The sequence below is a fragment of the Ammospiza nelsoni genome, chromosome 6 (genome assembly GCF_027579445.1).
Source record: "Ammospiza nelsoni isolate bAmmNel1 chromosome 6, bAmmNel1.pri, whole genome shotgun sequence".
In the NCBI taxonomy this organism is placed as follows: domain Eukaryota; kingdom Metazoa; phylum Chordata; class Aves; order Passeriformes; family Passerellidae; genus Ammospiza; species Ammospiza nelsoni.
In genome coordinates this window covers 44,056,034-44,073,556 of record NC_080638.1, presented here as the reverse complement: position 1 = coordinate 44,073,556, position 17,523 = coordinate 44,056,034, and the positions used below count along the sequence as shown (strand labels likewise).

The 17,523-nt window shown below is 37.2% G+C and overlaps 1 protein-coding gene across 2 annotated transcripts in view; it reads right to left on the bottom strand.

Annotated features, from left to right (window-relative positions):
* The window catches only part of NRXN3 (neurexin 3), a 703,958-nt gene that overhangs the window by 100,610 nt on the left and 585,825 nt on the right, over window positions 1-17,523 (bottom strand). For both annotated transcript variants that reach the window (XM_059474030.1, XM_059474031.1), the window contains 2 exons: window positions 13,022-13,111; window positions 6,449-6,756 (listed from right to left, as the gene is read on the bottom strand). In XM_059474030.1, coding sequence (XP_059330013.1) covers window positions 6,449-6,756; window positions 13,022-13,111 — 398 coding nt within the window. The remainder of the gene's footprint in view (window positions 1-6,448; window positions 6,757-13,021; window positions 13,112-17,523) is intronic.

The following is a 17,523-nucleotide window of genomic DNA, read 5'->3' as shown; positions in this document are numbered from 1 at the left end:
TAGACCCGACCCCTTTTATCCTCCCCTTGCTTTTTGATGCTGGGCCAAGTCTTCATTTTCAAAATTGACAGGAGAACAGAACTGGGTACATGTGTCAAAAACATCAGCTGAGGTTTTGCTGCAAGACCTAAATGATTGCTCAGACCTGTAAGTTAAGGGAATGTAATCTCAACCCTTTTAGAGATGAATCAGCCAACTCAGACCTTCTGTAAACTATTAGACTGAAGAAATAAAAAGGCAGTGTGGATCCTAACAAAACACACAGAAGAGTGGCTGAAATGACTACTTGCTAATGCTGCTATATAAAAACAGGCTATCCAGAGAATTAGCGTAAAGTATATTTTGAGAAATCATGCTACATGCCAACTTGTGACTCTCAAGTTTGCCATACACATTCAGTCAAACCCCTTCCCTGGAGTCATGAGACAGACATCACCATTTGGACCCAAAAATGGCTACTAAGTTTGATGTTCCAATATCACTGCTGGTAATGTCAACAAATGACAGCACAGACCCATATATGCATGAGCTGTTTTACATGCACAATGTTCATTATCACTGTAATTGTGCTTAGCAGAAATACAAGGCTGAGTTTACTTTCATCATCAGTACCTGTCAGCATGGGCGAGTATAGGCTGGAAAAATAATATTACAGCAAAATCACATTCTTCTTTTGAATGGGCACTGTACTTGTGGCTCACTTATGGCACTTCTAGAAGACTGGATCCCTACGGCACTTTTAGAAGTGCAGCACAACTGTCTTCTGCAGTTGTAGATGAAACCATGAAAATGTAAGAGTCTATTTTAGGTTATATGAACATTACAGGTAATCTGAGTATCCTGAAAACAGCGTCAATAAATATAATTTAAACACAGCATACCATTTACACATCTAATACTCACTTGGAGAATATTTTTGTGCCTTTCCCATACAGAACATTATCATACCATATACATGTTTCTGGTTAGGTAGCTACTACATTACACACCAAAGATTCTATATTTCAGCGTGCACTAAATTTATTTCTCAATTACATATTCGTAAAGTATTTGGAAGTCATTTGGTATTATTGAATTAGTAACTGTAACCTACATGAACAATAGACTGCATGAAAATTTTCAACATTTGGATTCTTGCTTCCAAACTCTGCTTTCTTTCTCTGCTCAAAGCACGCTACCATTTACAGAAGAGATCTGACCGTGAATAAGTAAATGCCATTTTGTGAATGTCACTGCAGAAATGCAAGAGTGTAGTATAGGAGAAGGGATTCCAATCTGAAGCATTTGGAGCTTTGGTCTCTTGAAAAAAAATAATGGAGGAAGAAGCGGATAGAAATGGGTAAGAGCCAGGCTCCGTAATTCTCGGCTGTGCCAATGAGCCAGTGAAGTCAGTCTTTAAAGCAAAGACTCATCAAAAGCTCTTTTTTCATTAGAGCTTTGCAGTCTTGGGATGAAAATGTCACTAGTGACTTATAAGAAGCAAAAACCAAATTAAAGGCCAATTTCTTTCCCTACCAAATTATTATCTATGAGTGCAAAAGAAAGTACCTAGGCAAGACCAAGGGTGAGACAATTTTATTTGTCTTACTGACAGTGAAAGTCTAATTAGACTGACAAATCTTCTGTGCTATTTTCCTTTGTGATATACACTGTAAGGAAGGATTTAGCCTGGAGCTGCACGTTATGGAAAGACATTAATCAAGATTATTGGACACTCAAAAGAGAACACAGTTAGAAGGCTGAAAAGCCTAATGGTTAAAAATAAAGGTTGAGAACCTTATTCCAAGCCATGACAATGGGCTGGACTCTCCATATAGATAATGGGAAGATCTCCTCTTCTACTCTCTAGAGAGAACAGTCTGCAAGAGAGAACAGTCTGCATATAATAAATCATGAACTGTCATTCTATGGCTCTAAGATCATAGCTGAAAACATCTACAAGTAATTTATTCTTGTCACCTACAAGTTATAACAGTTTGAACAGTTAGGCAAGTGTCATTTTCCGCATCTCAAGAAGTTGAGTCGTGCCCTGGCTATGTTACAGAGCACACAGTTTCTGGCGCCTCATGGAGAGCATAAGTTCATCTGTCCTCCCAGACGGGTTCTGATCTCTTTTTCACAAAAAAATGTTTTGATCTTGGGTCCTCAGCCATCCATGCCATAGACCAGACTTATTAGGGACCTGCCCTAGAGCCTCCAGGAGATTACTTGGTTCTCCACTTGGACTTGATGAACTGAGTGTGTTTGGAATGGAAGATGTGTATCACAATGAATGATCTCTAGACTAGCTTTAGTAATTAACTCCACACAAATTGTTTGAAAACTGAATGACCCAGCCGGAAACAGAGACAGAATCATGAAAGCCACATGAAAGCAAATGGAGAGTCTCCTAAAGAGTTTTGAACAGCGACTCATAAAGAGAATTCTGACCACTCAAGCAGCTGCCATGGAAGGAAGACAAGGGAATGAGTGTCACTCTAACCTGTTTTCACAGAGGCATCCCAAATTAAAAAAATCCCTGAAGTACTTCATTAATAACTGAAGTTGTTCTTTAAATCAGCATATAGGGACAAATAGGGATTCCAGAACCTGTAACTAATGAAGTAACCCTGCGAGAAGCATGACAGCCTTGCAAGATTGCAGTGTGGCTCAGCACAGTGACTCTCATGCAGAAGCAGTCTGCATGACGTCTTACCGTATGACACAGAAAAGCTAGCAGTTTGTCTTTCAGGCCTTTGTGGCTAGTGTGGCAAAACAGAAGTCTCTGAGAGGATATTATCATTACAGGAGAGTCTGATGTGTCAGGGCCCTGAGAGGCAGCAAGAAATTAGTACAGCACATACCACTTCTGAACAGACTGTACTTAAATTCCATGTGTGAGAAAGTCAAACCAGTGCTTCCTCTTGTGGCAGTGGAGCACAAGCACCATTTGCAACTCACTGGAACAAACATAAGTCAAAACTTCTTTCTCTCCCTTATTTTCAGTTAGAAAAAGGAGTCAGCTCTTGCTACTTCCTTCTCTGAATCACAGGAACATTCCCAGCAGTATAGCATACAGCCATATATCTCACCTGTTTCTCATTCAAATCCTAGCTGTCCTCCTTTGCCTTGTATTTTACTGCCTTGCAGAAATTTAGTGTAAATTTATAGACATTTTAAATACTAATTTCAGTGCCACTGAGTATTTCCAGTAATATTTTTTCTCTCAATTCCCTTTATCTTGGTTATTTGTCCAAAACTATATACTATGCCTGAGATCTTCAAAAGTTAATGCATATCATAGGCCTGAACATGTACTGTGTATTTCTAAACCTCTTAATTTTGCCAGCTGTTTTATTCTAACTCTGCTCTAAAATACTTCTGTCAGTACTCAGACTACCTAACTGCAGAAGGTGGCTTGGTGTGTGTCACAAACAGAAGATATCTTTGCACTTATCATGCTCTTCTGTAGTTTCTTAATGAGTGATGTGTAAATCTAAGTTCTTCTGAAATTCCCCTGGATTTTGTAACACTTTGTGATTACTGCCTTGATATTCTGTACAAGGTTTATATGCATTTCAAAAAGGAATAGTTTAGGTTACTTACATATGAAAATGAGTAATAAAAGTAGCACAGATACTCCTAACAACTCCTATAATTCTTTATCATGATTTGTGCTATTTCACGTTAGATGCTTGACTTTAATTTGTATCATGCCAGGTACTTTTACAATTGGACAGAACTGTTCTGCGCCAAGTAACGTGCATGTGCAGAATAAAAAAGTACATTTTGAACCCTAGGAGTCTGCAATCTTAGCATAAAACAAGATACTACACATGGGTACAGAAACATGGATAATAAAACAAAAAAATGTGACAACATTGATTGACTTGATAAACAGTCGTCTTAGACCATCATCAGCCTAACTTTTTGACTACTTTTTGGCATGCATCATGATGACAAAAAACTTTCAATGGGATTGGAAAAATAACCTGCTATTGCCTTTTGTATGGTATCAAGGAGCAGAAAGATTCCTATGATCAAATCTAAGAAGTGAACAAAAAGTGCCTGAATCGTGCTGATTGGAATCAGAAGAGGCTAAACTTTAAACAGCCTTGAAAGCAAAGAATAACTGTTCATATATGAGGAGAAAAGAAAAATCTGGAACAAGGTATAACTAACTGTATTTGTATCTCTCATAGCCTTAGGTATCTATATTTTATGTTTCCCAAAGAGTAAACTTGCTCTATTAGATTTTTCCACCACTTAGATCTAAAATTGTAAGCAGGCTTGATGATGGTGATGTTGAACACAAGCAAGATAAAATAACCATTAGGCATCTGAAAAACCATGGCTGGATACACTGCCCAAAGAGGAAAAGACAATTTCTTCTCACTTTCACCACACAGATACTGCAACTTAAGCAGACAGAATCAAATTCCACCAAAAATAAGGAAGAAAGCCAAGCTATCTCTGCTGCAACAGCGATAAAATGGCCCAATATTGAAATGCAGAAAGTTGTAATGGAGGTACATATTGACCTTTATTTTTCTTTCAGCGGGTAGCATGAAGTGTCAAAGAGTTATTGCTTTAATATCAGCTGAGATGAGGCCATTTGTTGTGGTGCATGTGTATCCAGGAAATCGCTGCTCTAACCATGTTTTTAGAAGCACTTTGACACTTTATTAAATCTTCTTGATGCTCTTTCAGCACACAGTGGTCTCTGTAGGCTGAGTGAACTGCCACGTAGGCTAGGCAGGAAGCTTTCAGAAAGAGTTCCTTTTCAGGCAAGCCAGCATAATTTCCAGCTTGACCCAGCCCATAAAGGTCCAGTGCCATTTTCTGTCCACTGGTATAGCTAAACACAGTTCTGCTGCCTTTAAAAATTATAGAGGGCAGGATAAGAACCACAGACTTTATCACTCTGGAGATGTAACTGTACAAATATTTTCTTTAAAATTAGAACTAGTCACTGCAGAGAAGGAAATTCTCACAAAGTTTATGACAGACAGTGACCAAACACAGGGTAATTTCCCCTCATTTAGCTATAATTTTATAAAATCACCTACTGGGTGTGTGAGGCTAATAATTCAATTAATCCCAGTCATGTTGCCACCTGGATTTACAGAGTACCAAAGCAGGCACTGTTAAACCTCAGCTTGGAATTAATTACTCTAATAGCTGTAAATTCCACTGGAGCCAGACATACCTCACAGAATTGCTGTGGTTGGAAGGGACCTCTGGAGGTCACCTAGTCCAAACCTCTGGTCAAGTAGGATCATGCAGAGTCAGCTGTCCAGGACTATGTGCAGATGGCTTTTGAATTTTAACAGCATGGACTCTCCACAACCTTTTGGGGCAACCTGCACCCATGCTTAGTCACCCTCACGTTACAAATGTTTCCCAATGATAAGAGGGAAAGACCTGTGTTTCAGTTTGTGCCCATTGTCTCTGGTCCTGTCACTGGGCACCACTGTCATCTTTACACTCTTCCTTCAGGTATTTGTACACACAGTTAAGATCCCCCACCATGAGACTTCTCTTTTCCAGGATGAGCAGTCCCAGCTCTCAGCCTTTCCTCATACATACTTTCCTCCAGTCCCTTACTCATTTTAGAGACCCTTAGCTAAAGACTCCGGCAGCTCCATCTCTCTAATGATTTCCAAACACATTTCATTCTAGTTGGTAACACAATAACATGATAGCATACTGCTGAAATAAATAATCCACAGCTCAGATTGGTTAGTCACATGATTCTTTGCACAGACAAGGACAGCCAATTGAAGGCGTTTATTTCTAATCAGTACCATGCTCAGGCTGCCACAAAAGTGGTTCCAAAACCACTGCATTTTAAGGGTTGAAATAACTACTTTGGGACAATTAAGTCAGATAATCTGAAATTAATTTTTTAATTAGGAATGATTTTTACCAAATAGATGGGAACTACTCTATGTTGGAACATCTACATTTTGCAAGAAACTGATCTTGATAGCATTCCTTCAAAATCCTCTGCAGGAAGGCTATAAAAGGGAAATAAAAAATGACTCCAAATGGAAGTAATGCTCCATTGCTTTTCTCCTCATTATGAACTTCACTATTGCAGCAGTTCATCCTGTCATAATAATAAATAACCATACACCCACCTCCCATTAAACTGCATAATTCTCTTCAGAATACATTTCCCCACATATGGAACTTTTGAAACATAGTTAAAACCTTGTTCACATTGTAACAATCTCACACAAATTGGATTGCATGAGATCAGGAGCAAAATCCATTCCCACTCTTACATGTATGTGCCACAACAATTCAGCCAGCTGTTTGTCCTGTGTCCAATACAGTAGGACAACATCTTTAAAACAAAGAGTTTCATGGAGCATTATTCAGAGAAGATAGCTCCTATGAACTTACAAATGAGCAGCAAGACGAATTAAGATCTGAAGGAAATGGAGAGGACTAAGTGACTGACCTGGATGCTGGGCGGGGAGCGATTTTTCCGGGTGGTAGTGGTCGCCATCGTGGTTGTGGTTTCCATGACTGTCGTCGACATTTCTGGTGGCACCGATGTTGTGGGTGTTGTTCCCAAGATGGAAGGGACTTCCCCAACGAGTCGGACGCTTCCATTGATTTTAATGTTGGGGTTGTTCTCTGCCGCCATGTTGAGCACTTTCAGGCCATTGTAATAGAGCCCGGAGAGCTGGCCTTGGAAGAGACGCCCTCTGTCCTTCCCTCCTATGGCTATTTGCGCCTGGGTGTTGAAGATCGTTAACTGTCGTCCTAGTGAAGGGGGGTGAATAACATTATTGACAGACATTTCCTTCAGTTTGCATACTACATTGAGCCCTGGCCCGAAGTGATGGACAAAGGAGAAGTAGATTCATTCTTGGGAGTGTATATGATGACTGTAGAGAAACAGTATGGAAGTGTGGTGCCTAAAAGTCATTAATAAGGATGGTTAGCCTGAAAGTATGAATACCAAAAACTGAACCTTATACCTCAGCATCCACTCACACATAAAAACTCTGGAGGATCTTTAGAAATGTGAACCTGTTCTTTTAGGATTGGATGGATTTTAAGCTACAAATAGGACTTCAACATGTGGCTATTTTTGTACTATCAATTCAAACTGCAGTACCTGTCAAGCTTTAGCCCATAAATAAACCTTCTTTTGGACTTTTTGGTTAAAGCAGTAGATTAACTCATAAAGCCACTTTTAACAATGCCAATGTTTCAAGGGTTGGCTCAAAAACAGTAAAACATCAGGTAAAAAGGAAACGATGTAAGAATTAAGTAGGAGTGTTATGATAGGATCAGTCATAATCTTTCACCTGCAAACTTTGTGTTATGAAGGCTTGAAAATCTAAACCCAAGAAAACACACACAAACATTTCTGATGTCTCTGAAAAAGCAAAGCTTTTGAAATAGTGAGGATAACTGTGCTTCAGATGGTTAAGCCCAAGAATGGCTTACTCCACTCTACAGACAGTGAAATTCAAATGTAGGCAGGGTTATGTGGTTTAGTTGAGGTCACATCTTGAGTGTTACAAGAGGTCCAATACCATATGTAATAAAAAACCCAATTATTAAAAATAAATCTAATAACAATTGCCAATTCACCTAGTTCTGCAGGACACTTACATCACATTCAGCCTGGACTGCTCTATAAATACTGTTTGTGTCCTAGGCTGCACTAGGTTTACCATGTTAAGAAATAAATTGCTTCGTGAAGTGCAAAGGCAGTGCCTATAATTTCGTTATTCCTCAAAAGATTAGGGGCATGCCACCTGAAATCTGCTGAATTAGCAGACAACCAGACTGGACATTGCTCAGAAGGGTTATCAATGCAGCTTCAAGTCAATCATCATTTAAATATCTTGCGCTTTTCCATTTTTATGAAGTTTGAAATATGTTTTCCAATCCCAATCCCACTCCCCAGTTTTCATTTGCCACTTTCTGCCTAGTCCAGGCTGATGAGCAGTGCAGAATGCCACCATGTAGGAAAGCACAACCTACAATCCACTGCTCATTCCTTCACAGCCAGTGGTTAGAGTAGATCAAAATACATGGGGGAGCTCACCAATTTTGGTCGTCATGGCAGGTCTCGAAGCCAAGTGGTGATGCGGTGTAGCATCATCTTATGGTGACAGGATGGACCATGGGGAAGAGAATGGGGACAAGAGAAGAAATGTATCTGAAAGTAGTTCCTGTCCCCAAAGAGGGCCCTAGCTAACTAAGCAACAGTATATGGAGAGGTGTAACACACAGACATGTGGAGGTGGGCTGCACATCCCCTGTGCTCCTCACTCTCAGATTTGTAAATGGAAAATCAGGAGTTGGACAGGGTGGAGTAAGTGCATTGATGAGAAATGAGAAATAAAAATGGGGGATTATCCTTCCCCTGGAAAGTGTTGAAACACCTGATGCGATGTTCTGCATCTCAGGAGGTTTTAAACTTGCCAGAGGCAACATGTGTCTGTTAAACATCAATAAACATGCACTGAAGCCACACATCTCAGAATGTAAACAGAGTTTTTACTCTTGTCTATGACAAAAATAGGGCCCAGTAACAACATCTGTTAAGATATTAATCTCTCTCAGCCCAGCTCCTGTCTGAATTAGAGGAAATGGCACTGTACACTGCAGAAGGTCAAACTCCTGTCCCCATACTCTCTCCTCAGACCTTGCTTTTCTTTTCTGTCATGTTGTGCTTTGGATTTTATAAGGGATATGTAGTAAGAACTTTACTACATCATTTCTCTAAATATGTTCCCTCCCTCCAGCACTATAGTCCTGTCCATATTGTCCCTGCCCCCAAAAACTCAGACATGGCACTTGCAACTGTTCCCTTCTTCCCATCTCACACATGATAGAGGTAAAGATGAGTAAAGAAGGGACTTAGGAGTAAAGGGACTTATTTCACTAATCTTGAGATGTTATCCCTAAAACAGATGGAAGATAATGGTCAGTTCAGTTTTCCATTCACTTTTCCATTTCTTTCTTCCCTTGAATTAATTTAGTATCTTTTTTCATCTTTTGCCAAAGGGAAGAAGGTGGAAGGTGATAAAGGAAAATTTTTTGCTTCTCCAGGTAGGAGAGCTCCCCAGACAAGAATAGGAGCGGGGTTCTCTCACTTTTACTGAATGATTATGACTCAGCTCTGGATATTAACTATTCTAACCTAAGCTCATAGCATAGCTTAACGTCTGTCATATTTCTTGCATTATTTGCAAGAAGGAAGACTAAGTATATTAAGCCTGAAAAAAAGAGACCATGTCTCCAATTCTGGGCCTTCATCTACATCTTCTAATGTTAAAAGAAAGTGTACACCAAGGAGGTGACCCTTTTCCAGCAAAAATAAAAAAAAAAAGAAATTTGATTTTGTATTTTGGAGTCTTCACTGTTAAATGGTTTTCCAGATCAGGATTCATGCATTGCACCATATGGTTAATGCTGGAAACCACACTAAAAATGTGTTTGCTAAAAGAACAATCACTTGTTGCAGTCACCTACTACTTGAAATTCCTCATTCTTTGCTCTAAGATGGTGTGCGTGTGCATGGTAAAGACATCAGGGAAATGAACATGGAATGAGAAAAATCTTTGGAGAGAATATGAATTCTGCCACCATGTGTCTCTTCTTATCATTCTTTGAATGGAATTTAGATGAAGCCTTTTACTTCCCCCAAGTAAAATTTATCTGGCCACTGGATTTTATTGATGAACTATTTATATTAGTAAATTCTACTAGGTTTGTAATTCAATTCTGCAGTGCTTTTTTTTTTTTCCACAGAGAACTCTTCCTACTGCTATATTAGTGTCATACTAAAGAAAAATAATGAGGTGTTTTGTAAGCATTCTGAATAGTTCAGGCTCTTGTTTCTTTGCTCTCTCATTGTCTTCATTTGGAAAATGGAATTCTAATTAAAAATACCACAGAGAAATCTGAAGTGCAACTTTGTCGTAGCACTAGAAGAGATTTTGGGCCTGATTTTGCAAATCCTAATTCATACTAATAGTACTTGCTTCAAAAGTACAGCCACTTACATCAAGGAGACTTTACAGGTAAGAGAGATTTGAATAATTAAGTGCTTCTGGGATCAATCCTTTTGATGAGATGCTTCTGGGTCTTTATTAGCTCATCCAATTGCAGAACAGGTAGCATCTGTGCTTTAGCAGACACCAAGTATTCCGCTAAGGAAATCTGCTGGATTTATGACTACTGAAGTTGAACAATTTAAGACTAACACTTCTTTTTATATTCACATACATAATCTCAATGAAGTTAATAGCATTTAATATTTTGCTTATTATTCATGCAATTCCAGACAGTAAACCTGGGCTCTTAAAATTATTTTAAACTAATTCATAGAATTTAAAAGCCCTTCAAAGCCAATAGTGATGACACTTCAGAAAGAGAATGTGTTATATTTGTTTTCCAAGAATGGACTATTTCATTATCATGAATAACATAGCAATACCAAAGGAAGACCAAATCTACAGCATTGAAAAATGTCAGTCAAAAAGTGTTTCATCTTACCTCACCCAAGCCAAGAACTGACATGGGCAAGACAGCTATTCTATATATGCTGACTCTTTGATGAATCTATTCCTCCATCCATCAGTTTGTCTTGCTCCCTTTTGAAGCTCCCCTTTCACTCACCATCTTTGTAAAGTCTTCTGACAGAAGGTTTCCATGTTACATTAATTGTTAGATGGATGACCAGATGGATGAGCAGGCTGGTGAACAGCTATATAAATTACTCATTCTTATATTTTTTTTATTTGAGTGGTACCTGTATTGCTGAAAATGTCTATTTTGGAATGAAACAACCAAGTTACATTGTCTCAGATGCTACCCTGCACAATTTCATTCCCTGACACATAATGGAAAGACTGAATTTCCCTTCACTTTAGTAAAAACATAGGCCTATCCTTCTAGCCTGACCACATCCAGTGCTTTCAGAGTGCCTGAAGACTCAAATATTGTCTCTTTTAGACTCTAGTGCATGTGTGATTGTCTTTTAACAAAGCATCAACATCCACAAAAGGTAGACTTCAGTTCAAAACTTCAGGATGGATTACAAATGAAAGTGTCTTGGCATGCTCTTAAGCTCAAACTTGTAGAAGCTGTGACATAAAGTAAAAGATTTTGTGGAAAACCAAAAATGAAAAAAACAAAAAACCAACAAACCCACAACCAAACCAAAAGAAAAAAAAAAAAAAGAGATGGGTTTCTCAAGCACATGAATTGCATCAAGGAATTAGACATGCATCTGTTTTAACAAAATTGAGGCAATCGTTGTCTTTAGTGTTAAAGGGACTTTAGCAATTCAGACTTACCAAAATTATTCTCTTTTTAGTGTTAAACTTTATTTATCTATTTTAGTTTGATCTTGTAAATTAATAGGGCAACCCACTGAGACTCAATAGCATTTTCTGTTTATTGTTATCTTCAACTTTATTCACAATTTAGCTGAATTAACTGTGTATGACAGTTAAATAACTGTGTATCACCAGTTATACTGGTGATAAAAAACCAATTCTGTTTTGGTTACACAAATATTTTTGCCGTTTTTCATTAATACCTTAGCTTTAGTTTTAAACATTACACCTTTGTAGACCAAACCTGAAAAGTGAGTGACACTGCCAGCTCTCGTTAATAGGAGTTAATAGGAACTGAGTGCGCACAACACTTTGCAGGATCAGGCCCTTCACATGAAAATATTTTGACTGGATTTAGCCACATCCTTCCTGACCTTAATTCATACTGGATAAATCAATTTGTTAATTCAGCTGAGGTCAGAAATTTGAAACAGAACATAAATTATATTTTTCCAGTCCGACAAGAGATTGGTTTTCCTTCCTGGAAAATGTGTTAACAACCATAGTCTAAATCAGCACAGAAAATGCAAAACCTGAGTTCAAAGGTCACCCTCTTTTATTAGCTGTACTTTCATAAATGGAAGCAAGAGAAGATTGTGTTCTGCTTTGTCTAGATTTCAAGGCAAGGAGTCAGTTACAGGGTTTTTGGTTTTGAATACCATATTTACTAATGGAGGGAGAAAATCTTTCTGACTTTAACTGCACTGTATTACCAAGAGCCTAGTTCATGCCCTACTGAAATCAGCAAGTTATTCTGTTACCTTCAACAGGCTTTAAAATGGGTTCTACATCCAAGATATTTTATTTTTATGTCTCCAAATTCCTTGCAAGAAAAAAATAATTACTGTTCTGACACAAGTCCCATTTCAAAAGGTCATGGACTGTATGCAGAACTTTCACTCAAGCCATCTGGACTTATTCATGTTAACAAGTTTTTTTGTTGAACTGAGGCCAATTACTCCAGGCAAACCCACAAAATTAAGTGGCACTGCCTTAGACTAAGAATTTGAGACGTATTTTAGACAAATATCATTTGACTCTTCAACCTGTACTCCAGACATAGCATAAAAGCAACAGAACAATAATTTTCTCTGTCTCCCTCCCTGTAATTTAAATGAAAATGTTAAAAAATGTTTTCTTTACAACATTTTTTAAAATCATTTAATTATATTAATACAATTAGGAAATAAACAGCCATAGTGGCTAATCAGACTCATGAGAAAAATCAACTTAAAGGAAGTGGTTTACAAGTAGATTTGAAAATATTTTAAGAAAACTTCAATAAAAAAGATATAAATGTAGCTCAAGCCCAAATTAAAATAGGAAAATCATGCAGTGGTTAAATTGCCATAATACATGTTGTTGCTCTTCACTCTTCTTCATTTGGCTTTTTTTTTTAGAAATCATCTCCTGAATTTTTGCTTGTCATTGCTATTACAGCAAGTTTAGAATTTCGTCCCTTTAACTGCATTTTAATAGCAATGTATTATAGCATGATTTATCAACATATGGCAGGTGGAAGCTGACACAAATTATAATGAAAATTAAAACACTCATTTATGCAGCAGGCGATTATCATTTAAGAAACATTTATTTGCAGGCTTTAAAAATGAGAGTTTAGAACCAAATGGGTTTAAAATGAAAGTTTTAATAAGTGTTACCTTTTTCCTGCAGCCACTCCTCTACAGGCCGGTTATATTTGAAGGGGATTTTCTGTTTTACCATTTGGAACCGTTCACTATCAGTGTTGCCTTTAAAGTTTAAAAAACAGCTTAAAAACAATCTGTAAAGTCAATGAAATAGTTAAAACATCCTAGATTTTTTGGGTTTTTTATGACCTTATTTAGCTATAGATAAATAAGTGCACACGTGTGTACATATATATATATTTGAAAAGAGAGAGATTTATCTTTAGTAGAGTGGAGAATAGTTATACATTCAATTGCCTGAGGTTCTGGAAGGTCAAAGAAATTAAAGCCTACAAAAAAAAAAAAAAAAAAGATTCTCAGATTCCCCTCAGAGTATTTGTTTATCCAAATTGGTTAGAAGGCATGTGCAATTTGTCTGCAATGTGAGACCTTGTGTGAACTCAGTGCCATGAGTTAAAACATTCTGATCAGACTCTGGATCTGACTGCATATGGACGTGGCACAATATGTCAGTCACGTAAACACACAGTAGAAATTTGAAAAACCTTCTTGCACTTGTAAAAGACATGTGTTAGGACCAGAAACCCAGTAAACAGGAAAAAAAGGAAAGGAAGAAAATATAAGAAATCGAAGCCAAAGTATCTAATAGAATTAGTTTAAAAAAAAAATCCAAACACCTAAGAAAGGAAAGATAAACAGAAAAAAAGAGAAGTAAAATTTGAAAAGAGGAAGAACTGTTAATTAAGGATACATGACAACTTTGTTCAGTTACCAAAGACTTGGGCCTGTTGCCAAAAAAAAACAAATGCTTAAAAACTAATTTAAATAAAAGCAGAAATGATTGGCCGAAATGTAAATTCCGGCAATTACAGTTCCACTTTCTATGTTGAGGGATAACAGACTCATCCATTAAAGTGTGCTTTGGTGGAAAGCTCCTATTACTTGCACAGCACAGAGAGGCACAGGATTCACACAAAGCCTCTGTCCAAATTCCCTAGCTACTGGAAAATTGCACAGGTCAGATAGAACCTCTAGTAGAAAGGAGCAGCTCAGTTTGATGGTGCTAGGAAATACAGTGAACAAGTGCCATCATTCTGCTTTTTTATCTTCTTCAGCTAGAGTAATTTTCTGATTAATTCTAATTTTTGCCTCAAGTATTATTTTTACAAAAAACTCTTCAGACAGGCATAAGGGAAGTCCTTTTTTTACATGCAACATTATAAAATTGTAGAAAAAGGATTAAGCCCACAACTTAGTGAAGTAATGCGACCATAAGCAGAAGTTCAGTAAATCAGTTGTGCTCCAGTATGTGTTTTGAATAAATGGTGGCCAAAGTCAGTAACTGTTCTGCACAATTTGCAGTATTGCCTTTAAAGGCACACATATAAATATCCTAATGGGGCTTCACATTTATTTGACTTTCTGAAACAGATGCTGTAATCTTTTTTCAATATAAAGAGACATCAATGAACAAAAGCGTAATTAAAAACTAAATCATGGAAGTCCAGCCAGTCAAGAGCAGACACTGTCATACTGCAGGGAATATGACTGGTGAATCTCATGTGTTTGATCATCCTCACTGCATAGCTGTTGCTCAGAAATGCTGCCAGTGAGTGTGAGGGACCTGCTGACCACAGCTGGGCTCTCCAGCAGCACCTTGGCACTGCTGACCTTCTGCTGCACGTGAGAAGCACTAGAACAACACGCCAGATACAGTCCCACAAGGATTCATATGACCTAATCTTTAGGAATATTTGTAAAAATCATCATCTATATTACTGTAAGCTCAGCTGTAAGGAAAGCAGCAATTTGCATTTGGGTTAGTATCTCCAACTATAGTGAGGGACATTTAGGAGCCTTGCTGCTCATTTGGGGTACATGGTAAAAAAAGGAGCAAAAGCATTTAAGAACAACTTTACTGGCCCAGTTGCTTACTACCTTCCTGAAAAGCCAGATGACTTTTTACCTTCCATATTATATATTAATTGTGGGAAACTCCTATTCCCCATCGCAGAGATATCTAATTAAGCACCATCTGACACACATTATTGGTCCACGTTCTCTGCTGCACCTCAGATGCCTGCCATATACACTTGGATAATCAGATAAACTAAAAGGAAAAGATAAAATTGAAAATACTCTCTGAGTCATCTGCCAAGTCATATTTAACAATGTACTGTGGTGACTTGGAGTCACTCACAGAAATGAAGTTACATTTAAGTACGTTCCCAGCTCTCATAGTTCATATCAACACCACCAAAAGTCAATTCTATATTTCTATGAATACATATTCCTAAACAGAAAATTTGAACCATGTTCAATCCAGGAACCAAGAAAAAACTGATAAAGAAGAGCTGAGTTAACATAAACAACAACAACACAAAAAAAAAAAAAGGAAGAAAAAACTCCACCTAAAGCTAAAGGGACAGTAACATTAACAAAACAATGATATTTCATATGTTTATTAATAAGAAACTGAAATCACAGTTTCTTTTCCTGCAAATTCTGCCATTCAAGCCTAGGGGCAGCTTATGGGACAGGGAAGCAGACCCATTGGTTTGTGGAGAACAGAAAAAAAATTAAGTCAAGCTCACTACAAAACCAATTTTTTTTTTAAGATCAGTTAGCAAGACATTCAGCTTAGGCCTTTTCTCAACACACTCATCCATGCCCACCAAAGCAGATCAATCTCATAAATGCAATCATAAAAAATTCTGCATCTCCTTTAGGATTTTTTTTTTTTTTGTTAGTTGCAATGTGCCTATTTTTTTTTTTTTGTGTACAGTGAAAGAGTACTAGGTCCTGAAAATTCTCAGAAGGCATTTCCATGGCACTTAAAGACCCTAATTTCTCTCTCAAACTTGAAGACTTACAAAGAGGTTGCTACTGCACCTATGTTCATGTGATAGTGACAGACACAGTTTTGAAAGAAATGGGGGTTATTCCCCACTTTATAGAGTACATTTTTGAGCTAGGACTGGTTACATAAGTGATAATAAAACGTTGATAGGCAGGCACGTTTTCTATAGCCCCAAAGAAATTTTCTAACACTATTTGCAAGCAACAAGAAGCTCCACTGTCTTCATCAATATCAGCATGCACATAAGTAACCTTTTACTGCTGGAAATAAGATCTTTTTCAGAATGAAGACAGTTCAGAGGAACACTAGAGTCAGCCAGGGGCTGGCATGGACTGCTTCTTCCTCTATGTGAAAGGCTGACTGTAGAAAAGAAAAAAACGTGGTGAATTGAAACTCCACAGAAATAGGGTGTCTGACAAGAAACAGGCCAACAAGACTGAGGTAAAAAAAGGAAGTGGGACAATCAAAAAAGACATGATGATGAAAAATGGGTTTCTTATAGCTCTAGACCTTCAAGAAAGCCAGAAAGGACAACTATTCCCCACCACATCTTTAATTTTTTTTTTTTTTAAATCAGGTTTAATTTAATTTTATTGTGTTATTATTATGCAGATATATTCAGTGAGATTAAAATACATATAAAAATCATACCTTTAAAAGCGATGAAAAATTGAAGGGCATTCGAAAATTCAAGTAGGTTTATATTGCAACATTAGTATCTGATCTATTATTTTTTGTTTTTAAATTTTATTTCAGACATAAGTAAGAATGATTTTTAAAAACATGTGCATGAGAATGTGTTTACTCATATACCCAATTACAACAGTGAGCTAAAGAACAACCTTTTCATTGTTAAGTACTTAGAATAGCCATTAAATATAACCAATAGAACCCCACAATTAGTAAATTAATACTGACTTGGAGTTGTGCTTTAAAAAATAAACACAACATTTGATATGAGAGCTCAAAAAGGAAATATCATGGTTTGCAACACGAAGTAACATAAGTTTGGCATGAAGAAAGCTTATTGAACCTCTGACAGCTGAGGCATGATGTGATTAAAGGTGTTTCTCATCCATCTTCATACACATAAATTTTAACAATCCTTTTGTGACCTCAATGCAATTTCTTTCTATAGTTGAATGATACAAACATTCAAACAACCTTTTCATGTAGCTAATATAGATTCTGTCTTTTTTTCCTTTTGAGTCCAGATTTGATTCCAGGCTGTTTTTCAGAATAGAATACGCAGGATAGAGTGGTTTAAATTTTCAGAAAATACTCCTAATCACATAATTCTTCTGCATTCAGAACCAATGTGGGTCTCAAAGGTCACAGGATATAGCTTTTTTATAGTAAAATTGTGTTGATTGGTTTTGCCACTTGTGATTTACTAAATATTTTCCTCCCATAGATTCTAGCTGCTTAAATGATTCAAGTACGAATAGGAAAGGCTCATTTTAAATAAGTTTCCTCTTTTTTCCTTCAACAACATAATAAATTCCTGTATATCAATATGCCTTAGATCAGCTTAACAAACTTAGCTTCTTCTAAAGAACTGTGCCTCACAAACATATTATATTGCCTATTTTTATTCCTTTTTTCATTTAAAAATTCTAAGACTAACTATGAAGAGTAGGATTAAAAGAAGTCT